The 27,149-nt window shown below is 50.1% G+C and overlaps 1 protein-coding gene and 1 non-coding gene across 2 annotated transcripts; both read left to right on the top strand.

The window, feature by feature from the left end:
- The first annotated feature begins 333 nt into the window (after positions 1 to 333).
- Positions 334 to 405, top strand: TRNAE-UUC. The gene has a single exon. It is a non-coding gene; the product is annotated as a tRNA-Glu (tRNA).
- Positions 406 to 15,410: 15,005 nt separating this feature from the next.
- On the top strand, positions 15,411 to 25,992 carry LOC109313670 (regulator of cell cycle RGCC-like). Its single transcript, XM_019540341.1, has 5 exons — positions 15,411 to 15,505; positions 20,513 to 20,668; positions 21,336 to 21,416; positions 22,499 to 22,561; positions 24,316 to 25,992. The coding sequence occupies exons 1-5, from the start codon at positions 15,481 to 15,483 to the stop codon at positions 24,321 to 24,323; spliced, it is 333 nt and encodes a 110-aa protein (XP_019395886.1). The 5' UTR covers positions 15,411 to 15,480; the 3' UTR covers positions 24,324 to 25,992.
- The last annotated feature ends 1,157 nt before the right edge of the window (positions 25,993 to 27,149 follow it).

The following is a 27,149-nucleotide window of genomic DNA, read 5'->3' on the forward strand; positions in this document are numbered from 1 at the left end:
CACGTGAGCGGCGCCCAGCGCCCAGCCCCGCCCCGCCCGTCAGGTGACTGGAGGCCGTTACCATAGAGGCGGGAAGCTAGAGCGACCGCAGTGAACTGGCGGGGGAAGGGCGCGCGAAGCCGCGGCGGCCATCTTGCATATGGGCACCGTTGCTCCCCCGCCGGGGGATTTTCTCGGGGACCCTCCCCGGACTGGGCTGAGAGCGAGGGTCCCTCCCACACGCACATCCACACCCACACCCACACCGCGGGCAGGCGGGCCGGAATCATGCAGCAGCGCTAGCAGGCAGTGTAGAGCCATGACAACGGCAGCAGGACGAATAGTTCTAGCACCTCCCATATGGTCTAGCGGTTAGGATTCCTGGTTTTCACCCAGGCGGCCCGGGTTCGACTCCCGGTATGGGAAATTACTGTTTTTTGCTCCCAGGTTACCTGCCCCTCGCTGCCCCCGGCACCAGGACAGTCGCGTCCCCTGAGCACGGCTCCGGCTCGGGCACGGGCCTCAGGGGCAAGGATCAGCGCTGGCCCTTGCCGGGGGCAGACTCGCGGCTGCCGCCATCCCAGCCGCCCGGGTGCGGGATTGCGGGGCCTGACACGAGCCCGCACCCCGCACGTCAGCCCCCGCTAAGCCGCTGGTGTCTTTGCAGCCAAATTGCCCTGAAACGCGGGGCTGGCGGTGTCTGCAGGGACCCGGGTTTCCGTTCACCGCAGAAAAGCGCTGGAGGCAGCAGGCGTCGCCTCGCGGGCGGGGATGCGGCTCGGGCTGCCACCCTGCTGTCCTGTCCCCGGGAGCCTTGCGTGGCCACACCGCTATAGCGAGGCTGCCCTGCGTGGGCAGGGGCTGCCTCGCCACGGGGGCCACCAGTGCAAGGCTGCGGGGGCAGGCGAGCCGGGTGGGGAGCCCCGAGCCCGCAGCGGGATGCCCGCATCCGCCCTGTCCCCACCCCGGGGCTCTGCTCAGCTCTGCTTCGGCCATGCCTGGGAGAGGGCAGGGCAGGGGGCGGTGGGCGTGTGTGCTGGGCGCGGCCCTCCAAAGGCGGCCTCACCCGTGTGGAACAGAGCAAGAATCACTGCCCTCGATGTGCGGGCAACGCGCCTTCTAGCGCAGCCCAGCGTGCGGCTAGCCTTCTCGGCCACAAGGGCGCACTGCTGACTCAAATCCATCTTCTTGTCCACTGGAAGCCCCAGATCTTTTTCTGCAGAGATGCTGCTCAGCCAATCAGTCCTCAGGCCGTAGCAGCGCATGCGATTCTTCCGTCCTAAGTGCTGGGTTTTGCACTTGTCCTTGTTGAACCTCACGAATTTTCTTTTGACCCAATCCTCCAATCTGTCTAGGTCAGGGGTGGGCAATTGTTTTGAGCGGAGGGCCGCTTACTGAGTTTTGGCAAGCCATGGAAGGCCGTACGATAGGCAGCCAGGAGCAGGTAAATATTAATTTTCTAATTGTTTCAGGGGCCCCACAGGCTGGATAGAATGGCCTGGCGGGCCACATCTGGCCCCCGGGCCGCATTTTGCTTACCCCTGGTCTAGGTCCTTCTGAATCCTAGCCCAACCCTCCAGTGTATCTACTACACCCCTCAGCTTGGTGTCATCTCACTAAGGGTGCACAAACTCACTAAGGGTGCACTCTGTGCCATCTTCCAGTTGGTTGATGAAGATATTGAAGAAAACCAGGCCCAGGACTGACCCCTGGGGCACTCCACTTGATACCAGCTCCCAGTTAGATACTGACCTGTTGTTACTATCTCCTGGGCCTGACAATCCAGCCAGCTTTCTATCCACTGTACAGTCCATTCATCCAATCAATACTTCCTCATCTTGCTTGCAAGAATGGTGTGGGAGACGGTATCAAAAGCCTTGCTTCAGTCAAGGTATATCATGTCTACTGCTCTCCCCATATCCACAGAGCCAGTCATCTCATCACAGAAGGCAATCATGTTGGTCAGGCACAACTTGCCCATGGTGAATCCATGCTGACTGTTTCTAATCATCTTCTTCTCCTACAAGTGCTTAGAGATGGATTCCTTGAGGACCTGCTTCATGATTTTTCTGGGAACTAAGGTGAAGGTGACTGGTCTGTAGTTCCCTAGATCCTCCTCCTTCCCTTTCTTAAAGATGGGCACTACATTTATCCTTTTCCAGTCATCTGGGATCTCCCCGATCACCACAAGTTTTCAAAGATAAAGGGCCAGTGGCTTTGCAATCACATCAGCCAATTCCCTCAGCTCCCTCGGGTGTACTGCATCCGGGCCCATGGACTTGTACATGTCCAGCTTTTCTAAATAGTTCCTACCCTGTTCTTTCATCACTGAGGGCTGCTCATCTTCTCCCCAAACTGTGCTGCCTAGTGCAGTAGTCTGGGAGCTGACCTTGCCTATGAAGACCAAGGTAAAAAAAAAGCATTGAGCACTTCAGCCTTTGCCTCAGCATGTCACTAGGTTGCCTTCCCTACTCAGTAAGGGACCCACACTTTTCCTGATCTTCCTCTTGTTGCTAACATACTTGTAGAAACCCTTCTTGTTACCCTTCATGTCCCTTGCTAGCTGCAACTCCAGTTGTGCATGGCCTTCCTGACTTTATTGCTGCATGCCTGAGCAATATTCTTATACAGGCAGTCATTGGACTTACAACACAATTTGTTCCTGAAAATGGGGTCTTAAGTCAAAACACTGTAACTTGGAACCATGTTCTCATAAGAAACAATGTTGTAAATGTGGGATTGGTTCCTCAACCAAGGCCCAATACTCTATTTTCACAAAAAATACCCAGAATTTTGTACTTGATCAATTATAGATGAGCAACATAGCTACTTTAATGTATTTATATTGTAAATGGCAATCACATTGATTTGGAAGGACTTCTTTGAGGTGATTTTGCTGGGCTTTTTGAAGGGCTCTTGGCTGGAGTCTTCTCAGGAGTCTTGGCTGCATTTTTTCTGGAGTCTTGTCTGCTTTCTTACAGAAAGTGCCCAAAGAAGTTTGGACAGATGTTCTCCAGGGAGATCCTTGATGCAGCAAACTTGTTCGCTGGTACGGCGTTGCCAGAGCCTGCCGAAGGGACTTTGATCCCAAAAGCTTGCAGAAAAGGACAATTTTCTTGCCATTTTCTAGTTGATCTAATAAAAGGTATCATTTTGGAACCAAGAGTTATAGATTTTGCATTTCCCAGGCTCTGTGCATTTGTGTACAAACACCTGAGGTGACTGGCAATTGCTTTACTTTCTCAGGAAGAATGAGGCCTCCCCTGCTGCCCCCTCCTGCTTCTGCTTCCTCCAGGCCTCCCACTTCCCCACGTACCTCAGGGCTTTGTTCTCCATCCCCTAGCCAACCTAGCTTAAAGCCCTCCTCGCTAGGTTAGTGAGCCTGTCTGAAAAGATGCTCTTCCCCCTTTATCGGGTAATCCTATCTCTTCCTAGCAGGTCTTCTTGGAACAACATCCCATCATCTTTGCTGGCAACACCACAAGCACAACCATGCATTGATCTGCAAGATGCACCCACTTCTGCCAGGGCCACTCCCCTTCACCAGAAGGATTGATGAGAACATGACCAGTGCCCTCATCCCCTTTCCTCTTGCACCCAGAACCCTGTAGTCACTCTTGATCTGCTCAGGGTCACTCCTGGCAGTATCATTTATGCCCACATGGATGAGCAGCATGGAGTTATAGTCAGAGGGCTGGATGAGTCTCAGTAATCCTTCCGTGACATCTTGGATCCAGGCTCCAGGCAAGCAGCAGACCTCCCAGTAGGGGTGACACTTAGGGGGTACATGTGGTTGCATGTGCATCCCCTGAGCATGGTGGTGCACCCCCTACAAACAGGCACTGCTGACACTGTTGGCAGTGCCTGTGGGTGATCACCGCTTACCACCCCACCACCAACACCGCTGGTGGCGTTTATTGGTGGTCAGCGATCCTTGGTAGTGACAGTGCCTGTGGCATCTGCAGGAGCTCCTGCTTACAGACACCGTGCTCCTGCCGACGCCATGCTCCCCCAGGGGCATGCGTCATTCATGCCTCCCAGGACAACAGGCAGATTAAATCCTCTGTCCTCTTCAGAAAGGAGTCTCCAACCACCACCCCCATCACTTCCTCCTCATGGCAGTGGTCTCGATCCTCCCTGCCTTGGGGATTGCTGTCCTGGCCTCTTCCACCAATGGAATATGCTCCTCTTCTTTTGCAAAAGCTCCTTTGAGGTAATTTTCAGTTGAATGACTGTTCTGGCCTGTTTTGATGCAAGTCAAAAACCCAGGACAATCAACCCTGTATTAAACCACCTGTCTGTTTTTAGCTGAAGCGATAGCAGCAATACTTCAGTTGCGACAGTGACAAGTAGGGGTCTGCGTGATGTCAGCTGTCCCAGGGAAACCACAGAGTATGTGGCCTCCATACTGAAGGGTCCTCTGCCAACTCCGTTTACCCAGACAAGAAGGGACAGCTGTCAGCAGAGGCAGATTAAGATTTATTGGGGCTCTGGGCTCCAGCAGGGGAAGGGGCCCCTTCCTTTCCTGGTGCTGCTGCCAAGGGTGGGGTAGGCTTGGGGGAGCTATAGCTACCCCAAAATTCCCAGTGCCACCACTCAGTCACCCTGTGCAAATGACCCCCCAAAGGTGCAGCACTCCCAGCAAGGGCGGTGCCAGCCTCTTCCCAATGGAGGGGGCTAGGCTCGGAGTGGGCGGGAGCAGGGCAGGCTCACCTGCACAGGGTGGGTGGGCAGTGGTGGCAGCAGTCCTGGGAGGGGTGGCTATGGAGGGGGGCTAAGGTGAATTTTTGGGTGGCTATAGTCCCTTCAAGCCCCAGGCCTGGCCTGACCCAGCTCAGACCTAGTCCAGCCCCCACACCAATAAGAGGCTGGCACCCACAGGAGAGGCTTGGTGGGATGTGGGCTGCTCGCTAAGGGTTGGGTGCTCTTCTCTCTGCTGCCTTTGCCCCAGGGGCCCTGTGCTGGCAGTGTGCCCTCTGCCTACCCAGCAGTGGGAGGCATTATTCACCGCCCCCATGGCTGCCAGATGGGCAGGGGATGCACAGAGGGTGCAAGGCCCCAGGGCAAAGGCAGCAGAGTGGAGAGTTCTGAGCCCACAACAGACAGCACACATCCGCCCCGTGCAAAAATCTGGGAGGGCACATGCCCTCCACCATGCATCCCCTGGGAGCGCATGCAGCAGTGGGGAGACACCTGCCCCTCCTCCACCTGGACAAGCCACACTCATGGTTCCATCCCACTCCTTGCCCTGGGTCCCATGCACTGCCCTCACTAGGCAGCGTCCCCAGCCCCTGCCCTACTCCTTCTGTCACTGTGGGAACCTCAGTCTGCCCTCCCTCCCCACACATACCCCTTCCCTCCATACACTTACCTGCAGGGATCTGCTCTCCATGCTGCCTGGCTGTGTTCCAGGCCATGTGTTCGTGTGCGGCCGTGTACGGGCACACCGTGCCTCCTGCGTCTCACTCCCAGCAGCCCCAAGCAGTCCCTTGCAGACTACAATGCTGCCCACCTGCAAGGGGAAACTCACTATTTGTAGCAGGAATCCAGATACCTGGAGGCCTCTGATTGGCATGGGGCCCTAGGCCCAGTCCCGGCCGGTCTGTGCATTGATCCACCTATGGCTGTCAGATGGAGAAGTCCCACTGAAGGTACCTTCACACCGTGTTCCAAATAAGGAAATAAGGCAGCCCAAGAGGCTGACCCATGGGGAGAGCCTGCAGCACACCACATGGCACATTCTTCAAGGAGGTAATAATGAACGCCCAGATGCAATGGCTTGGACACATGGCTCACAGGGACACATGGACAATACATGAAAGCCTGAAGAACTCCTGTAGGATGAATTGGAGTGCGAGAAGCAGAAGCCTTGTTGCCCAGATACGCACCTGAACAATGTCCTAAAGAGGTCCTTTCTGAGTTCAACCAATTCTTTTGCACTCTTAGGCTTAGGTAGGCAGCACTGGAATGCCAAGGTTTGGGAAACTGCAGGCCTTTTTGAACAACAGAGGCATTCCCTTGGGCAAGAAAAATGCTTAAGGTGATGGCTGCATGACCACCCTCCTCTTCAGCATTGTCATCAGCAGCAATCTGGCTCACATGCTGAGTGAGGCTGCAAAGTTCCTGACAACAGGCAGTCATTGCACACAGGCCTGTACTGTCATGGGACTATCCAGCATGTTTGACTCCGACCCCTAACTGTGACATCATCATCCTCAAGTTAAAGGGGCTCACTGTGGTACCTTTCCTGACCTATCAGCAATGTTCTCCTAGCATCAACCTGGCTTGAGCCTAGGGTTTGTTTAAAGCAAGGAGTGAGAAACCTTGGCTGATGTGGGAAAAGTTACTACTGAAAATGCCAGCCTACTATCTCATGGCAGGTTTGCGTCTTGGGCTTGAGAGCAGGGTGTTAACCATGAATCCAGTCCAGTGGTATTGGTGGGCTCTAAGCTCCAAAAGACACTGGGTGCTTTTTATCCATAGACTACAATCTGTATTAAAGAATGAGCTGGTTTATAGATTACCTCAGTCTTTACCAAAGTGTCCTTTGCCAGCATGCACGAGAGCTGGTATGAAACTCAAGCTGGATTCTATATGGATGATTTCTGCTTTGGCTGTGCCAAAATCCTTGTTTTGAGCACAGAAGGCAGTTGTTTGGGGTCATTGTAGCTCCATAATCTCTGGCAAGGTGTTGCAGCCCTCATCCTAGCATATGCAGTTCCTTCAGAGGGGCTGGGCAATGTTAGGAACAGCCAGAACCCATTGCCTCAAAAGCTGTTTAAGAATCAGTACATTGAGTATCTAGCACTGATTTCCTGGTTCCCTGATAAACCTCTTGTAATCCCAGCTCTTACTGAAAGTTCTTTATTCATCTCCTGCAATAGCTTTTGTGTCTTATGCTCAAGGTCTTCCAAAGCTTCTTATTCAAAAATGAGCCACATGCTGAGAGTACAGTAACCACACTGACATACACAGTCTCTACCCTGGGCTCAGCCCCTGCTCCCATGTGGCCGCAGACCTTGAATCTACCGCAGTGAGTGAAAGGCTAGGTTCCTCCCTTCCACCGGGCTTTGGTTTCTGCCTGGGCAGGCTCCAGAAGTGCACCGAAGGGACCAGAGTGCAGTGTCTCATCTAAGGGGTGATGACCCTAATGTCTTCTCTAGTTAGGTCTAAGGAGACCTTGCAAGTTGTTTCACTTGAGCCAGAATGAGAATGACCATCCTGGATCCAACAGCTGAGGTGCACAGAGACGGGTTAGTATTACAGTGGGTTTGCATTTGATGAGTTGTGGGAAATCAAATGCAGTAAACATCAGCAGTACTTGGATGTCACCCCCCCACAAGAGTCCAGCCAGCATGAGCTTCAAACACCAGCTAACTCAGCAAGAGATTCCTGTGTGCGCAGCTCAGGGGCAAAACTTTAGCTGTACCTTAAATTAAGAGAGCAGTGAAGGCAGAACAGTAATGACTGTTCAGCACAGCCCATATCTCAATCCCTTTCCAGGTGCTTTGTCCCTAACTTTGACCCATCAAGGTCCTAGATAATTCTGGTGACCCAGCTAGCCTTAAATCAGGAGAGCATCTCTCCCATGATTATAATGGGAGAAATCCCCTACTGATATCATTCAGCAAATCTCCATTGGAATGGATGGGTTTATCCCTATTTAAAACCAAGGAAGGCTGAGTTACACTATGATGCTTTGATGTGCTAATTCACAATAGTGAAGCCCTTACTTTCAAAGAGCTGGATAAAGCAGGAGTTATGCAGTAACTTCAAACTGTCCTGGAAATGGGGATGGTCTAATTTTTCTCCATGTGCAGCCTGCTTTAGAGCTCCAGAGGGGAGGAAAAAAAAGAGTAATGTACTGTAGCCTAAGGAGGAGTTATGTGCCCCATTTGCCACAAGGGGACAGAGTTGGACTGGGAGTAATCAGGAATTACAGATGGCTTTTACAAATGTCCAGGTGCCCCCTGGAGGTGTGATCTGGACTTTTAAAAGTCCAGAAGGGATTAGGTAAAGGGTTGGCAACCTATGGCACATGTGCCGAAAGTGGTATGCGGCATGCTTTTGATTGACACGCAGACTGCTTCCCACCCGGAGGGGCAGGAACAGCCATGTCCAGATGGAGCAGCACATGGCTGCCCGGGAACAGCCTTGCACTGCTGCTGACCCCAGCCGGGTTAGAGCCCCTGCCACCAACCTGCTTGGGCCGCAGACCCAGCCCAGCACCACCACCGGCACCTGATGGCCCCGGCCCCAACGCCACACTGCCAGCAGGCCGCAGCCCTGCCCGCCACCACCTGGTACCACCTCTGCCGCTGGCCCCAGCTCACTGCTGCCACCAGGCCAGGACTGTCCTGGCACTGCCAATGGCCCTGGGCCCGGCCCCAGCCCTCACCACCGCTGCTGCCAGCTCCAGCCCGGTGCCGCTGCCAGGCTGGGGCTCATGCGGGGCTGGGGCCGTGGACCTGCGCAGGCCCCATCCCCATCCTGATGGCCCTGGCCTGGCAGCTGCACTGTGCTGGGGCCAGTGGCCATGGTGGTGAGAGCTGGGGCTGGACCCACCGGCAGCTGGCACCACTGCCGCGGCTGGAGCCTGGGCCCAGCATGGCCTCTGCTGGTTGCCAGGTTGGTTGGCAGTGCTGGTATGGGGACGGGGCCTGAGCAGGTCCACAGCCCCGGCCCCATCCCGGTGCTGCCGACCACCCCGGCCTGTGCTGCCAGCGAGCCTGGCCCTGGCTGGCACCACGGCCGCTGCCCGCCCCAGCCTAGTACTGCTGCCGGGTCAGGGCTGTCAGCAGCACCAGAATGGGGATGGGGATGGGGATGGGGTCCGTGGGGGGCTGGGGCTGTGGACCTGCGCAGGCCCTGGCCACATCCTGGCGCTGCCGACTACTCCAGCAGCCAGCTGGAGCTGGGCTGGCCCAGGCCCAGGCCCTAGCATTGGCAGTGGTGCCAGCCGCTGGCAGGCCTGGCTCCAGCCCAAGCCCTTACCACCGCCACTGGCCCCAGCACAGTGCCGCTGCCGGGCCAGCGCCACTGGCACCTTTGGGATGGGGCCAGGGCCTGCATCAGATCCGGACCCATCCTGGCACTGCCAAATGCCCTGGCCACATGCTGGCAGTGGGCCCCGGCCCTGCACTGGCCCATTCCCAGCTGGCACCACCCACCAACCACTCGAGCCCTGTATGGCCCTGATCTCAGCCCGGTGCCGCCACTGGCTGCATCCTGACGCTGGCGATGGCCCGGCTGCAGCTGCAGCCCCATGCTGCCAGTGGGCCCTGGCCCCAGCCCCACGCTGCCGGGCAGCCCTGGCCCCAGCCCTGCGCTGCCCACAGCCCCAGCCCCACGCTGCCAGTGGGCCCCAGCTGCAGCCGCATACTGCCCACAGCCCCAGCTCCAATGGGCGCACTGCCGGCACCTGCTGTTGTCTTCCCGGAGCCCGGGGCCAGGAGACAGCCGGGGCCAGGATGGGGAGACAGCAGCTGTTTGCAGCCAGCACAGGTTCAAGGTAGCTGCTGATAGCCACTGAGCCTGGGCTGCTCCGAGCAGCCGGCTGGGAGGGTGGAAGGCCTGCTGCAAGAAGCTCGGGCTCTGTGGCTATCAGCAGCTACCCAGAACCTGGGTTGGCTGCAGCGAAGAGGCGACAAACATCTGCTGCCTCCCGGCCCCGGCCCCGGCCCCGGCCCCAGCTATCTCCCAGTCCCAGATCTAGCCCTGGGCTCCAGGGAGGCAGCACATACCGGCGATGCTCCCCACTGTGCTGCCCTTGCTGCCGCTTCTTCAGAGCAACATGTGAAACCTGGCATGGCAGGACACGACAGGGGGCGCAGGGAAGCTGCCTGCCACTCCGAGCTCTCCGCTGCCCTGGCCACACTTACCCTGCAGGCAGGTGCAGCAGCAAGGGGCTCAACCCTGCATGCTGCCCATGCTGCTCCCATCCACACAGGGGAAGTGTGACCCGGGCAGCGCAGAGCTTGCAGCAGCAGGCAGCTGCCCTGCGTGGCCCCTCTGTGTGCGGCCACTCTGGGTCGCATATGCTGTGCTCAGGAGGGCCCAGAGGAGGGCAGCAGGGCCCGGCGTGTAGTGTGTGTGAGGGCAGCACAGCGCAGAGCATCGCCACTATCTGCTGCCTCCCCAGAGCTCAGGGCCCGTGGCCAGGGTGGGAGGCAGACCTCCCAGCTGCAGCTGGTCCAGGTTCAGGGTAGCTACTGATAGCCATGGAGCCTGGGCTGGGGGGCAAGGGGCAGCAGGGGCACAAGCAGGGCTGGGGGGCGGGGGCTTTGGGTGGGAGACAAAGGGGCACAAGCAGGGCATCCTGCCATGTACCCCCTGCCCTTGTTTTGCTTTTCTGGCATGCCGGCACTCCAGCACTTTCCAAGGTAGGCATTGTGGGGGTTTTCAGCACTCTGGCCAAAAAACATTGCCTACCCCAGATTAGGTAGTTATAATGAGCCCTGATGCCAAGTGATTCCCTCAGCGCAGCCTGACTAGAAATGCTGCTGCTCCTGGCCAGGTGATTAGTTTTAAACATTGGGTGGACCAAGAATCAAAGTGAGGTGCAAGTGCAGCAGTGGCCCCCCAGATCTGCCCCTGCTGGGAGGAATTAGCCCTAGTTCTGCCCTGGGGAGCTATATTCTCCAGAAATACCCTTGCCATTTGATGAAAGTTGTCATTTGTCACTACCCCTCCTAAATGTTACTGCTTAGTGTTGCTGTTGCAGAATGGCTGCTGTGTTCCCCCCCAGAGGTGGCTGCATTTGAGAGCTGAGGGAGTGATATTTTCATATTTAGCTTACAAATCACTTTGAGAACCTTCTGATTTAAGGGTGCTCTTTAACTATTATAATGGATAGTCTTGGAAAGGATTCAGGCTACACCTTTCCTTTCCCTCCTGCATCTCCATGAAACAGATTTTCTGTTGGGATTTTCTGAGCCAAGTATATAATGGATAGTGACTTTCACTAGGCAGTGACAAGGCCAGGGCCCAATGCTAAAGTAAACCTGTGATCCCTTTGAGCTAGTGTGGGTCATAAAAGAAGATCCCCAGGGTGTCAGTCTGTCTTAATAGCCCTGCTATGCCAGGGCCTAACTCCCCATAAAGAACATATATATTGTGATGCAATGTGAATCATTTCCTGCTTCACATTTTAGGGCACAGTCACCCCTCACATCATTCATCCAGCCCCAGCGTCTGCCACTTGTCACTCATGCTAGTCACCCCTGGCCTCTCTGCTTATAGTCCATAGCCTTTTCCTACTTCCTTTTTGTCTTTTCCCATTGCAAATTCAGTAGTTCGGGCAGGCTCTGGACACCACTCAGCACAGTGTAGGCCGCAGACCATTCAAGCCTTGGTCTCTCTATTAAGGCTGACAATTTGGATGTATGTTGGAATGCCAATGCCCCAGTACCCAGTAGGGCCTATATACAATATGGAGAACACTGGGTTGCTTCAGCAGCTATTCTGAATCAGTCTGAGTCTGGCCAGATGAAACCTTTACACCAGCTGGCATTACATTGATGTCACATTGTTACCAGATTTGCCTGTCACTTTGGGGTGCACTCATTATTAGGGGCATGTTTCTGGGGTCTCTGTAATTCTATCAATGTGCTGCTTGTGTTACTTGTGTTTCTATACATAGCTGTATCTCTCCTTTCTGCAAATCCGCACCTCCAGTGCAGCTATCTCGCAGGACTCCATTTCAGTGGGGCTGAGTTCCTCTAACCACCGAATCAGTCAAACACATATATGCACATATACACACAAATTAACAGGCCATGCCTGAGCCAGGCCAGGTTATTTAGCACTGACAGGCTAACACCCTCATATGCCTTGAACTCAGTTCATCAAGGAAACAATAAAATGCACTCAGACACAAGCACCAGGGTTAACAGAGCACATCGGAGTCAGGCCAGGTTATTTAGCATTGACAAGCTGATACCCTCACGTACCTTGAACTTAGTTCATCCATTTCAGCAGGACAATAATAAATGAAGTTAGACACACATACACACATGCTAACAGAGTATGTCTGAGCAGGCTGGGTCTGATCAGCATTTTCAGCTAATATCCTCATGCACCTCAAAACTCAGCACATCCCAAACTCTTGTCACAATGGTCCTAGTAGTAACTCCTTTGATGAGCAGGCACCACCATAGTTTTGGGCATTACAGGGATCTTTGGCTTAGATAAAAAAAAGTGTTGCTGCAGAGCAAATGGGGAGGTCAAGTGAGATGCAAAGAGAAAGTATAGCAACCAGCTTGACCATAAAAGTTATTTAATGCCAGGTGTATGAACTTATGATGAAACCAATAGTAACAGCCATATGAGAGAGACAAATAAAACAGTTATGATATTACATAGTTTCAGTTAGGTTTTTGGGGAAGTCTAGCTCAAGTTTGATCAGCAAAATTCCAATTTAGAAAGCTGTGCCTGGAGTAAGAGAGAGAGAGGGAGAAAGAGTTACGGTCTCACCACTCAGTGAAGCTTGAAGTCGAGGTTCCCAGGTGTTTGTTGAAGGTTGCAGACAGGCAGAGCCCTCAGCACGATCAATGGAGGGATTCCAGGCAGAAAAGGAGTGGAACTGGTGCACCTTTTGGATCCAAGCACCAGGACAGAAACTTGAGCTTGGGTAGGGTTTTTGTAGAGAACTAACAATGGCTCAGGGGAGAACACTAGGTTTGTTTATGGCTAAACAACGGCTCATATGTTGGATAATAGGAACTGAGCACTCCTGGCTATGGGTGGCATTACTCTGAGGGAGCTCACAATACAGACAGGCAGATTCAGTGTTTTGGGTACCAATAAAGGAGTCATTACTAGAATTGGTCTGATAAATGCTGAGCTAGGTGGGTGTAGAAGTGGGTTGATAAGCATTTGGAGCAGGGATCCCCCATCATGCAGTGCTCTCCTGCTTCTCTGGTCCCAGAATTAAGTGCCTTGGAATCTTTTTTTTTCCATCCTGAATATAAATGAAGGTGCTTTCCTGTCCCATGTCAACGAGACCAGTGGAGTTGCTTCACTCCTATCACCCTTGTCTGAAGGGCTTTAGATGCATCTCCCACTGTATCTTTATTGTCTTTTGTAAGTCCTTCCTCCAGTCAGTTCTTGTTCAGGCAGAGTTGGAACCAGAAGCGGGGAGGTGAGTCCTTTGTGAGTCAGACAGGCTGCATACTGTGCCAGGGTTCCCCAAGAACATAGAGCTGAGAGGTAACAACATTACAGATGTGATGTAGCAGACAGATGACACAAACCTCTAAGAAGTGAGGTAGATATGCACCTTGATAGACTAACTAAATAAGATACAAGTTTTGGTGAACTCAAATTCACTTCATCAGGTAAATACCACGAAACCAGGGTAATTTCACCCAGTCTGGTAATTTCACCCCCAAAGAATCAAGGATAAAACTCTACCAGTATAAGTCATACTAGTTTATACTGTCTACATACCTCGTGTGATAGCAATTTTGCTTAGGCAGGCACCTAATTCACCCCCTACCCACCCCCATGCCTGGCAGTGAGGCACTATACTAGCCACCTACCAAGTGAGTTCCCCTGGTAGCTGCACATCTGTCTGCTTCTGATGTAATTTGCATCCATTTACAAAACCAAAATAAATCACATTGCAGTGTGTATTCCTCTGTTCAGAGCTTGAAACTGGAAAAGCTAACAGCTCTAGGCACTTACTTGCACTGCATATGCTTTGCTTATGCTACAAGAAAAGAGAGACTAGCAAAACAGATACAGAAAATGCATTTGAAAGAGCCATATTATTTATCACTGTTATCTGGACCTTGCATGTTGCAGCTCTTGGTATCCCTTAATTCTGCCCTAAGTTATACTAAATTTATATTAATGCAGTCTGGAGCTGTCCAACCATTCAAAAGTCAGTTCTCCCCCTGTCCATATGTCACAGAAATTATGAGATCAGCTGAAAAATCACAAGATTTAAAAATAACAGTAACTCTGCTTCTTTCAATTTGCCTCCTGGCTCTGAGCTTCAGAGTGTGTTCTGCTTATTTTAGATTTTCAAACTTTTTTTTGCAAACAAGAGTCCTAGAGCATACTTGTTCTTTTTAAATGAGGTTCTCATGCAACCTCTTGATTCCAGCAGCTGAGCAATATACCTGACAGGAGAGGTGAAAACAAACTGCCAGAACTTCTGACACGGTTGGAATAACTCCACTGAAATAAACAGAATTATATCTGCCCTAAACTGAAGAAAAGGGACATTCTTGTGAGCTTTTAACTGTGCAAGGATAGGCTGCCTAAACATCCCTGATGATATGATAGGTGTGTGTAAACCAGGGACGTGGGAAAACACAGACCTTGCTGCTTTGGGACACCTAAACTGTCCTCTCTGCAGCTGTTCAGCTCATGGAACTACTAAACTCTACCTTCAACCCTTGAAAATCCTCTCTGCCCCCCCTTTGTCCTGAATGTTTAGGTCTATTTAACTAGGATTAATACATTACATTGTACCAGGGTGACTACAGCTCATCTACCTGGATTAAAAAATTATACTAAACACTCTGATCTGTGTCTTAATTACTGGCAAAAGACACACTAGGGAGGGAGGCATAGAGAACTGATGTTTCTAAACAACATTTACTGGTGGAAATAAGAACTGCAATTTGAGGGGGAGTCGGAGGGAAGCGGAGGGAGTGACTGCTGGGTGGCTGGGTGACTGCTTGGCTTGCCCTGGTTTGTTTCTGACTGTTTGGTGCGTTGCTGGGGTGGAAGGAGGGGGCGAGACCAGCGTGACTGGTGACCGCGGAGCTTGCTCCCATCACATTCACACACACGTGCACCCCCCGCCAGTCACCGCTCATGCTTCCTTTGTCACCCACCAACACCCCATCTAAATGCTACTCAGTCCCCCCGGCGCTGGAAAACTATTGGTTTCCCAGGTTATTGGTTCCTCAAGAGGTACAAGGCTGCTATTTTCAGACACCACACAGCACTAACAAGTTTTTCTTCAGTCTCTACACACCCCTCGATTTAGCTCTTTCCTGGGCATACACAGTGCGTGCGTGTATGTGTGTGTGTGTGGGGGGGGGGTAGTCTCTTAAACCTTGCCAATAACCGTGCCTGGCTTTCTTCCCTCTTCCCATGCAAGTCTGAGCCGCTGAAGTAACACACCTCCTCCCCGGAACCCCTGTCCCTGCTCTCCTCTGCGCCGGCAGCCGCGCCCCGTCACCACTCGACCCTCTGCGACTCCCACGGGACTCCGCGCCCCGCCCCGCCCCGCAGGCGGCCGCCGGACCGCGGAGGGGGCGCGCACCCCCCCGCGCGACACGTCCGCGCTGTCCCATTCACAAACCCCTGCTGCGTGACGTAACCTTGTAATTTACTGGGCACCCCCAGCGTCCCGCTGATTGGCTAAGAGTAAAGAAGAGGCGTGACCGAAGGCACAAAACTTGCGGCGCGGCAAGTCCTCTCCGCGCTCCGTCGGTGTTGGCGTGTCCGAGCAGAGCTGTCCCCCACCCGAGCCCGCTGAGCATGGCCACGGTCACGGACAACTCAGGTTAGTGCCGCCGCCGCCGCCGCCGCCGCTTCTGGTAGCTGCATCCACTCGCTGCCAGTGATTACAGAGATCCCTGGGGTGGAAGCGCGGTTCTCTTTATTCCTGTAGCTGACCTTGCAAGCACGTGCAAGCGCTGCTGGATCTTCTCTGGGTACCTCGTTTAAAGACGAACAAACACCTCCTGGCTGTTTTGTATTGTATTCTGTATTGTGGTGTTTTTTTCTGGCATGTTGTTAGAAACCGGCTTCTTAAACGGGTTACTCCACAAGAAGCCCGTGTCAGTCCTGAGGCTGTAGTAACACTTGGATTTGTCCGAGTGGCAGCCTCTGTACTTGGTGCATGTTTGTGAGCGAGGGAGAGAAACAACTGTCTGGTTAAAAAAATTAAATTAAATTACAAAATCTCTACCCCTCCAGTGGCAAAATATTGGCTATATTTTTCAATGAAAACAATGTGCAACCCCTCCAGATATATATACTGTATAGTGTGTCCTGAAGGTCCCCAAATGACAATTTACTTCAAATAACAGATATTAAAAGAGGCAATTTTGTGCCTGGGTTTCTTCCTGGGAATTCTGGATGTGTAAGGGCTCCAGGCATGGGTGTGGTTTGTGTTTATTTGCATCTTAGTTTTTTCCATTAATGTTAAGGGTGATTATTCGCTAGTAGATGTCTAGCTCCTGTGAACACATATGACTTAGTGTGCAGTATTAAAGCCAGCCATCTGCAGAATAATACCCCTTCCTTTTTTTCACTTTTCATCTATGATGGGAGTCTGTGCCAGGGCAGCTCAATTCCCAGATCTCCAAGTGTTGAGAGGACTCGGCACTCCCGTACAGCCTCTAGCTCAGTGATTCTCAGGCAGGGTTCTGCTGCACCCTGGGGTGCCTGGAAATCCCTTGAAGGGTGTTGCTAGATGTGAGGAGATATGCTGGTAGACTCATACTTGGGCTTGTCCCTGTCTGGCTGACTTTCCCCATCCCCTCTGCAAGGAGGTAAGCAGTACAATATAAATCCAGTTTTGAAAGTAGATGCCACTTGATTAAAAAAAGGTTATGGAGTGTTGCCTTGAGTCCAAAAAGGTTGAGAACCTAGTTCTTCTTATGGGGGCAGATGAATTGTCTGCTTCCAGTGTTTAGCATAGTCTTTTCCCCAAGACTGGAGGGAAAGGAACACTCTGGGGTCACTGCTGTACCATGCAGCTTACCATCCTGGCCGCTTTCCACCTGCAATCAAAGAGTAGCCCTTGATATATCATGATGAGGGAAAATGAACATCTGGGCTGTCTTGGGGACACCAAAAGAGACATTCTAAGGCTGTGTCATCCCTTAAATTGTGGTCACAGCCTCAAAAACAGTTATCTTACCAGGACCTGACAGACAACCAAGGTCTGTTGCTCAGAACAAGTACTGAAGCACAGTGCTACCTCCCTCTGACAAGCTGTATACCCATAGAACAGTTCCTGCTCTTGAAAAACGGTTGCATGCATGCTTCCTGCCATCTGCAGATAATGAGTGCGTTGTTTGTTTCATTCTTGAAATGGCTGCAGGATAGCCCTGTGCATAAGTGACAAAATAATTGGGGTGACTATCTGCAGGCACACATGGAGCACTGCCCCCAGATCTTTTGTCATCTCTTGTGCTTTTGAGGGAATCTTGCATGTGCATTCAGTGGGATAAGGCTGAGCATTCCCCTTTCTGTAGCCTGTTATTTGTGAGTGACCAAGAAATTCACCTCTCCTCTGACAATGTTACGCTAAGTACTCATGAATTTACAAATGTGGGGATACATTCATCTCTAAATTTCATTCCTGTAAATCCAAGAATGAACCCAGTGGAAAGTCTATGATTGATACCAGCATAACTGAGATCAGAACTTGGCTAGTGAATTCCAATTGCTTCAAAGGAGTCACTTCAGTTCAGCACAGACATTCTCATGTAGTTTGGAAGAATTATTTTTACTTTCTGAACAGCAGACTTTATATAAAAAAAAAAAAAAACAAACAAACCCAAAACAAATGAACATCCTCCCCTCCCTCCCCACAGAGGAAATTATTTTATATAAGTGCCTATTGTTTATGCCGTGTGAAGGATGTGATTGAAACCAGTAACTCAAGGAGATAGAAAGATAAAGGAGCAGGGTGGCCTTCTGCTTGAACTTCTGCTATTCTTTGTGAGAGTCGCAGGGGGTCTCAGCTAAGCCGTGATGGTACATTCTGCATAGAACTTGGTCACAGCAGGCTTTTTCCTCGCTTAAAGTGGCTTTGTCACAACCTTTGGGCCCATAAACATCTTTCTATTGTGTCAGGGACAGTGCGTCTGGTGCAGGAGGTGTGAAATCATGAAGCAAATATTTAGACTGTTTTGAAGTAGGAACTAACTTTGCCTCTCTAAGCAAAGGGCCTTGCATATAGTTGATGGGAATCCACCAACAGCCGTGATTACATGCTTTCTTTCTAGGAATGATTAGGTTAATTGGCAGAGAAAGGAGGAGGTAGGAGGGCTTTGTGGCAAAGGTGCTGAACTGAGACTTGGGTCTCGGTTCTTCTCTAGGCTTTACCAAGGAAGCCTGTGGCAGAGTGGTTTCATCTACATAAACTGGGTATATTCCTGCTGCCTTACCATGCGCATGTGCTGTGAGGATAATACCATTGGGCTACCAGCCATGCTGACTTGTGCCACTAGAGGACCTGGCCTATTAATTCTGTGAGCCATTTGGATACCAGGGGAATGTCAAAGGGTTACTTAAGTCAAACTGCACATTGGGGCTAGTGTCAAGGTGTGGATTTCTATCGCCATCAATTCACAAGGGAATGATGTGGGCCGCATCACTTCTGGCCACCTCTGACTACCCAGCCTGAATGCCAGGTACCTTTTACTGCTGTGTGAGCTTCAGCAGGAGTCCAGTGTAAGGCTTTGAAGCCATCAGGCAGCTGAACTACTCTGCCTTTCTGGAGTTTGAGGAGGGCAGTGGTATGGCCCTATCCGTATCTACGTGTCCTGACTAAAAGTATCTACTAATCATGCCTGGTCCTATTCGTATGCTACTTAAATGTGGACCAGCAGCATAAATCAACAGCAACACCAGGATAAGCAAGAGCACTTGCAGGCTCTTTGTAGAGTGGTGCTTGCTATGAGCTCTGAGGGGTGGTGGCCCCTGTAGCATTTCTGTGGCGCCTCCACCTCCCTCTCCTTCCTGTGGTTCTGTGGCGTTCCTTCTTTCATAAACTATTGTACAAGTTTATGAAGACCAGCTACATGATAAAATATCAGCAGTGGTCCTGATGCCTTCCTGAAGACAACAGATTTACACTAGGGAAGAACTTGGCTCATTGGGCCCTTGTCAGTAGTTGTAAATAGTGATGATGCTGATCCTTGGCCTTGCTTGTGGGATGTTCATGAAGTTACTCTTACGTGCTGCAGATGGTCTGGCTGCTTCTGATGGTAGAACAGCCAAAAGCTCAGTCCTCGGAGGATGGAAAGTGCCTTGCACCAGCTATCCCTGGTGCTGCCCGCAGCCCTCTTCAGCCAAAAGGATGGCACACCCAGCTTGGGTGGGAGGGCCGCATAGTGGAAATCCTAAAGCTTTTGGGAGGGAAGAGTTTTTTGGGTTTTTTTGTTGTTGTTTTTTTTTTTTCTGTGCTGTTCCAGTAGCAATAGGCACCAGGCTGTGATTAAGCTCCTGCTCAGACTTAACTAGGGGTGGGTCCACTGCTTCGCCTCGGGAAGTGGATGACTGTATGGCTCTTCAGGCACTTGCTGTGAAGTTCCAGACATTTGCTTTGGCAAGCCTCTTCATGAGGAAAGAATGACAACCTCAGCTCCTAGACCCCAAACAAGGGAGTCAAATTATAGAGAAGACTCTGCCAGTTGTATTTATATTGCATAATCTGCACATTGCTGGACGGCTCAGTCCTAGAAATTCACTTAGTTCCCAGTGATTAAGTACAGGACTCCTGAAATGCTGACAAAGCTTCCTCTGCAAATTTATGTCCCTTAGTTAAGAACACAGGACTGGAAGGGGCCACTGAGTCTGGTCCTCCATTCCCAGGCAACTGCTTATCCAAATATTCCCCAGAACAACCACTTCCAGCCCTCATGCCTTCCACAGCACGGAACCAGAAACAACCAGAGCCCCTAGAATGGGCCACAGGCAAAGCAAGGGAGATGAGGCCACCAATTGTCCTCCACATCAAAAGCAACTTATGGAAAATCTAAGAAATGACCCAAGTTGATTCTGCTTTTGTGCTGGGATAAATTTGAAGCAATTATGTTGCAGTTACTGATGTAGTGGGATGGGGTAAGTGAGACCAGAATCCGGTCAGATGCGAGTCGGGTCACTTCCGTGCTATACTACAGCATCTGTGGCTATTGGCGAGGCAGTTTCAACAGCTCTGTGGCAGGGATCCTGATGTCACTGAGATTGGGAGAGCCAGTGGAGACCAAGCAGCCTCGTGTCATTTTGAGTAGGACATACTGGCCAAACAAGCCTAAGGTGGCTGAGACCAAAGGTGTCCTTGATGGGGAGAGCCAGGTTGTGGTTGGCTGCTGGGGTGTACAAGTTGCTCCATGGCTCTGTTGTATCTGTGGCTGTCCTGCCAGAGGGTCCCTCAGCTCTCCCCACCATTGCCAAGCTGGCTTTACAGCTCCCCCTCTGTATGAAGGTGCTCAGCTCCCCAGTCTTTATGGTGGTGACTAGTTGTGCCAGGCTTCTCTTCACTTTTCTTCCCCAGCACCTTCGCAAATACCTGGCTATTTTGGGCAGAAGAGCTTTCTAACTAGCAGCTTTTGCCATCTGAGGCAACAACCCAGTATCCTCCAAGCAACAGACCCTTCTGTCAACCATTTTCCATTTTGAGTTCCCTTCTGCTTTGGCTATTCTACAGCTCCTAAGAGCCACTGTGGTGTTCAGCATATGCAGCTCCACCTGAATCTGTGTCTGAGATGAATGAGATTCAGAATGAATTGCTTCTAGTTAATGAACTTGGCTGATTTTGTTCCCTTTCCAGTGCTGACTGATGACCTCAATGACCTCCTGAGGGAGTTTGATGAAGTAATTGAAGACTTTGACAACGGTGAGGCCTGTCAGTATGAGCAGCACTTGGAGGACATGAAGAGAAGGACAGCGTCCAGCATGTATGATAGTGGCATTGATGAGCTAGAGAGTGAGTCTAGGCAGAGATTATTTGGTTCAGAATGAAATAAGCCTTGGATCTCGGTGCTTTTCACCTTTGGGGAAATGCCACTAGTGCATAAGGAGATGGGTCTGCCCTCAGCCTCTCCAGCAGGAGAATAAGCAGCTTGGTAGAGACCCCTTGAAAAGGATGGTAGGCCTCAGACTGTTTCAATTCTCCAGCTCTCTGAGGCTGTGTATCTAGTTTGTTTAATTATTCATCTTTCATGTCATTCAGTCTTTGAGCATCATCATCCCAGCCACCTACTCATTGGTCTCTTCCCTCCTAAGGCTGCATTAGGCAGCATCTGTTTTTGCCTTCAGGTACTCTGCCTGGTTGCTTAGAAGCTCATAGGCAAGGGTCCATCCACCATGCCAGAGGGGTCATATCTCTGGTTTGATAGTTTCATTGCTGCACAATATGCTTGGGATATGGGATTAAACCTACTTGTTCCCTCTTAATTGTTTTGGTCCCCTGTTCCAAGAAACCATTGAAGTTCCAGACTGCTGTGTACCTTACCCCCAGATTGTAGCAGGTCTGCTGGCTAACAATGAAAGCCAGCAGCCAGATATGAGAATCCTATTCCATTCATTGTTTTGCCCCCCATCCCCTGCTAGCATATTTATTAGCAAACTGACTTATCTTACTATGTTGGCAGGTGCCAGCACCTCACTTGGAAGCAGTTTAAACTCCAGTGAGGAGGATCTCAACACCAAAGCCAAAGCTTCTGACTCCAAAGGTAAGACCAAGACAGATTTCCTTTGGAAAGAGCTCCTGAGGGGACTTCATGGGGAAACCCATTTAAAGAGACCTCAGAGAGGAGGTATCTCCTACTGCTTAAGTAGTCATTCTAGACCTACAGTAGTAGAAGTGAGGGGAATAGGGCCCTTGTCTTTGATCTTGTAGTTCCTACTGAATTTCAGCCTAAGCTATGAGTTTTATGTCCTGTTGGACCATCCTAAGACTCAGATGCCTTTTGGCTGGGATTTGTGGCTGAATAGTGCAGATGCAGGGGGGTGGGGGGAAGGCTGATGACTGTTTAGACAGCCCTTCCTCCCCAGCTCCCTGCTTTGAATATTTGCCCTGGTATGCAAGTGTTCCTGGTAGAAATGGGAACAGAATTCGCAAACTTTAGCAGGTTTTCTAATACAGACTCCATGCTGAATTGAATTGAAGTGAAGGGACCATGACCTAGATTTCTAGCAATGTCCAAAGCATCCTGGAGAAGCACCCTTTTTACTCAGACCCCTTGTTACTCAGACCTCTTGATTCTTACTTGGGGATATGGCACAGCCAAAAAGACTGTCTTAGAGAAAAATCCATAACAAATCCTACACTCAATTTGGCATGAGAAATATAAAACTTTGTGAAGTTAGTGCTGTGCAGTGGCTCATGTAGGGTCAACATAATCAGCAAAGATCACAATCTCTATATACCCAATTTTTAAGTCTAAGAGCCCTAGTTAGAGGAGCACAAAAACCTAGACCATAATGCCATGCAATGAAATAATATCCACTACATATACCTCCTATCAGAAAACAATGTACTGGTCAAATTTAGCCTAGTTTTATATCGGCAGTGTTAGACTCTAGATTTTTTTTGCCCCTTCTGTTGCAAATGAAGCTATTTATATAAGCTTCTTCCTAGATGGTCCAGATCATTGTGCTAAGATGGGCATATGGATGATATGAAACCAGTAGTAAGTAGCAGGCAACTTCAGCAGATATGAGCAGAAACAGCGGCAGGGAATCCTTTTCATAGCCTGTATTGCGGTGCGAGCAGCATGCTAAGTATCTGACCATGCATATCTCCATCTGCTAGCTAAACTCGGAGACACACAAGAACTGGAGGACTTCATTGCAGATCTGGACAAAGTGCTGGAGGGTATGTATGCAGCTTTGATCTGTCTCCTCTCCACGCAAGATGATGAGATCCTCCACTGCTGTCAGTTGGGGTTGTTCCTTCAAAGTTGATAGTACCACAGTGAAAACATAGACTGAGGGGTCATCTGTAGGCATTAATGTATCTGATCATCACCTCACTCTCGGTTTCCCACACTGCAATCTCTTGCACTAGCAGAACGGTCCCAGCTATGTGGCAGTTCTGGCTGAATGTTGTCAAATGTATGTCAACAGTTTGTCAGAGCCTGGCAGGCTGGAGTGCAGTGCCAGGCTGTGGGGTATTCTGGCTTAGCTTGGTGCAAAGCAGCTGTGGCTGAGAACTTGTTCAAGGAGCCCAAGGGGGTAAAGTCCCAAGCCTTATACAGCCACTATCAGATTCATTTATTCAGTAGGAACAGGGTGTCTAAATTCTGAAAGCACCTTTGAAACCCTGAAGTGAAACCTGGATGGAGGAGGTGCAGTCTTAGCTCCACTGGAGGTCTGTCAGTGACTTCTGTGGTTACAGTAGTTTACTTTTAGATTCTATTTGCTCAAGCAGCAAGCTGCAAAAGGCTGCTAGGTGATTTCTTGTGCCTTCTCTGTGCATCCATTTCCCTCTCTGTGGAACCAGGGTGAGGATGGTGACCTGCACAGGGAGGTTTGAGGCATAGTTGCTTTTGAAGTGCTACCAGGACACTGGATGGAGGAGGCGCTAGGACTTGCCATTCCAGGTTGTTTGGGGTGACCCTACTGCACTGCCTCCAGTGCTTTGCACCATAGCTGTTTTACTTAGTGCTTCTCTGGGTTAAAGGAAAGCAGAAAAAATAAGAAATGGGAGAGGTCCATCCTTCATAGTGTCATAAGGCTGGCAGGAATCCCCCTAGCCTAGAGGCAACCCAGCCTTGGCTGGATTTCCCCTTGCATAAGTTATCACTTGTAATCAACAAATTGAAGCAGAGAGTTTCTAGAGGGTAGGATGGTGATTTGGGGGGTTAGGTCACTACTGGGCAAACCCTCGTCTCTGTGGGTGTCTGGGAAATGTCTTTGTTCTCACTACTCGGCTTGCCTGTTACGCTAATGAAGCAGAGAGTGAGGGGTTATATTCTAGGCGGGGAAAAGTTTTTGATCAGATTCTTGTGGGGGATGGAAATCCTGCCCTCCTTTGGCAGGGCTGCTGATCACAGGCCATTCTAGCTCTCCAAAGGCCGCAACAAGCTTTCAAATGTGTCTTTTGCTGTTGACAATGGCCAGAGTGCAAGAAAATGTTGCCGTTCCCTAGCACTCTTGACACAAGCAGATTCATGAACTCTGCAGACCATGATTAATTAAGTCTTCCAGCCCCCTCTAAAGTTGACTGCTCTTAGTATTTTACAGCTAGGGAGACCGAGGGCCAGAACTTAAGGTCTGCCCTTTCAAAACCAGTTTGTAGGTGCCCAACAAGGATCTGATTTCTCTGATGCTGAGCAGATCCAACTGAATTCACTGATTGTTCAGGCTCCCTTATGAAAGTCACCAGCTTGGGGGCTGAAGCTACTTTACCTGAAATGCTGCTGTGACTTGACAAGGAACAAGTTCCTGCAAGTGGAGCTAGGAACCAGACCCAAGACCTGAGGCTCCCAGTCTTCGGGTCCAGTCACCAAGCATGCACAGCTGCAGTAAAAGAGGAGGAGGGTTTCCAGTGTGCTGGCTCTGGGGTAGGTCTTAGCCCATCAGGATTCAGTTCAGTGGCCTCACCAATACATTTCTTTTGTTCTGCAGAAATGTGAGATGCCATGTCCTGGATGGATGCTGAAAGAAGGATATTAAGGCAAATCGGAACTCGGCCTCATTCTTGCAACCCATGTTTCATGTTCTACTCTGTTTGAAAGAGCAGAGTTTATGACTTGCATGCAAAGCAGCAAGGATAAGACAGTTACTCTGCAGACAGGAATTGCTTGCTTAGCAACAACCACAAGCTTCTGGTGAAGACCCAACCACAGGCTGCAACAGCAATGCAGTCATAACAGAATCCCAGCTGGGCTTCCCCTCTCTGGCTTATGGCTGCCTCTTCAGACAACCAACATACGTAGTGGAGACTGATTCATTTTGGGAGTGAGTGATGCTGAGAGTTGGGAAGCAGTTGCATATTGGCTTGGGCTGGGTTTCCTCTGCCCTCAAGCTTTCTGCTTTCAAGGCAGAGTTGCACCAACTCTTAGCCAGCCTACAGCTTATCCCCCTCCCCCACTTATTAAAGGTCTGTCCATCTCCGAGGGGGTGGAAGAGGAATAATTTTAAAAAGAGATTTCTGCTCAAAGAGCATCATTGGTCCTGCAGCCTTTGGGCCTCTTCTGGGCATTATTATGATAAAATTTTAGTAGCCAACAGCCAGTCCACATATCAAGTGGCATGGGCATGTCTCTTTTAAACTTGGTAGTTCTTTGCTTACATGTTAAGTATTTCTTAGAAGGTGTTTATAGGAGATCAATGATAACAACTGACTGACATTTGCCATAGTTTAAGAGTAGAGAGACCCATACCTTCTAGTTCAGATCCAGGGTTTTGATATAATTAGTACAACAAAAACCACCAAATCTGAAATTCCCTCATAATATCACTCATAAATTATGATAATTTTTAGAATGACTCAGTTAAACCTTCAGCTGCCATGAAACTGTGGTTTTTTCCATTGACCAACCAGGTGAAGACTTGCATGCGAGTACTGCGCTGGTGCACACAGTACAACTACATCACTGTCTCTGAGCTGAAAGTGGAAGTGATCTCCTGTTCTAAGTATCATGGACAAAGTGATCTTTCCCCATGTTCTCAGCTTGCCAGTGGGCATCTTCAGACACTGCCCTGCCTGAACTCTGGAAGTCTGATTCTGTTCCACCTATTGGGTACATGGACTGGTTTTTGTTTTTTTTAGATGTCTAAGTCTGGTCCTATTTTACCCTGTTTGTTTGAGCCCCACAGAAAATATTAGCATACCTACTTTTGAAACAGGCCATTTTTTTCCCTGTAAGATGGTGTCACAAGAAATGGCAAGCTAGAGGGGAATACACTGACCACTTGCATTGCCTGCTTTTTCAAAGACTTGAGCAGGATGAAATAGGATTGCACTTGGGTGCCCAAATCCATGCATCTAACTCCGGCATAGGCAAAATGTAGCCTGCCAAGGCCATTCAATCTGGCCTTCAGGGCCCCTAAAAAAATTTAGAAAATTAATATGCCCTGGGCTGCCTGTCATGTGGCCCTCAATGGCTTGCCAAAACTCAGTAAGTGGCCCTCTGCCCAAAATAATCGCCCGCCCCTGATCTAACTGGTGGAACAGGATCTGACTGTATGTGCCTCTGCCTTGGATGCTTGTATTCTGCTGTAAATATTGTAAATAATGATGAGTCTCTCATTTTATACAGATGTATATATGTGAATAAAAAGATGTTGTGGAACTTCTGAGCAAAGTGGTTTTCTTTGTAGAGGGGGAGATCCCTTGGAAGCAGAGTTTAATCTCCAGAGCCATGTGCTGAAGTAGCTTTGTAGTTACAGACCTGCAACTAAATAATACAAAAATACTTGGAACTGCAGATAAGGAGCACCCTGAAAGGGTGACCACTCCCCACCACCAGGTCTCTTGTCATATGCAGAAATGTAGCAAGTTGAATGTAAGGTTTAAATGCTGAACTGCGGGGGGTTAATAACATGTAGGTAACTAGTATGCAGGAAGGAAATAAATGGAAGGGCAGGAAAATATGGCCCAGAAGAACTGTGGGAAGACTCAGGAGAACTATCTGCCCCCAGGTTCAGCTGCTGCACTGCAAGGCAGGTGGGTTACAGCCCAAACTTAACTGGGATGCAAGCTATACCCCCCCAACTGGGTTGGCTAGCCATTTATGTAAGTGCATCTATACATGTGCTTTAATGCACATTAGCCTATTTTAATATGTGTTAAAAAGTTGCCCAAAAAAAGGACTCTTCAGCTAATGTGCATTAAAATAAGCTAATGCACCTTTTTCTAGTACCTCACAATGAAGGTACTAGATTTAATGTGCATTATTAATTCTGACAGACATTCAGGCACATCTACATGTTCATTAATGCGCTTTAGGTATGTGGACACTAATGGGGTTTGAAGCAAAACTTGGTGTGAATCCAGATTACTCTGCACTTAAGTGATTCTTCCACTTGGAAGCTGTCTTGAATTCTGGTCATCTGGAAGAGTTCACAGTAAACAAGCACCCAGTAAGACTGAAAAAGCTTCAGTGGGAAGGGACTTGTGCATAGTGACAACATCCTGGATTCCTTTATTACAGCAGAGAGAGAGCTCATACAGTCAGGATTTCTAAAGTCTCCATAATCCACACTTTAAACCGACATCTTCTCAAGATAGGGCGAGTAGCACAAACTTGGAGTCATTTGAGAAGTCGTTCCAGAGGTACAAGCTCCTCACTCTGTGAAAAAAATGGCATAAATAGCATGAACACTTTACTTCTCTTGTGCATGTTGGGTTTAAATTATGGTTCCAATCTCTTCCCCAGCTGATGTCTCCTCAGAATGGCTTCCTCTAGAGTCCAGCAACCATTGCCCCTTGAAGCAGTGGACACCTGAGCAGGGTA

Source organism: Crocodylus porosus, unplaced genomic scaffold (genome assembly GCF_001723895.1).
Source record: "Crocodylus porosus isolate Cpor-Errol unplaced genomic scaffold, CroPor_comp1, whole genome shotgun sequence".
Taxonomy (NCBI): Eukaryota; Metazoa; Chordata; order Crocodylia; family Crocodylidae; genus Crocodylus; species Crocodylus porosus.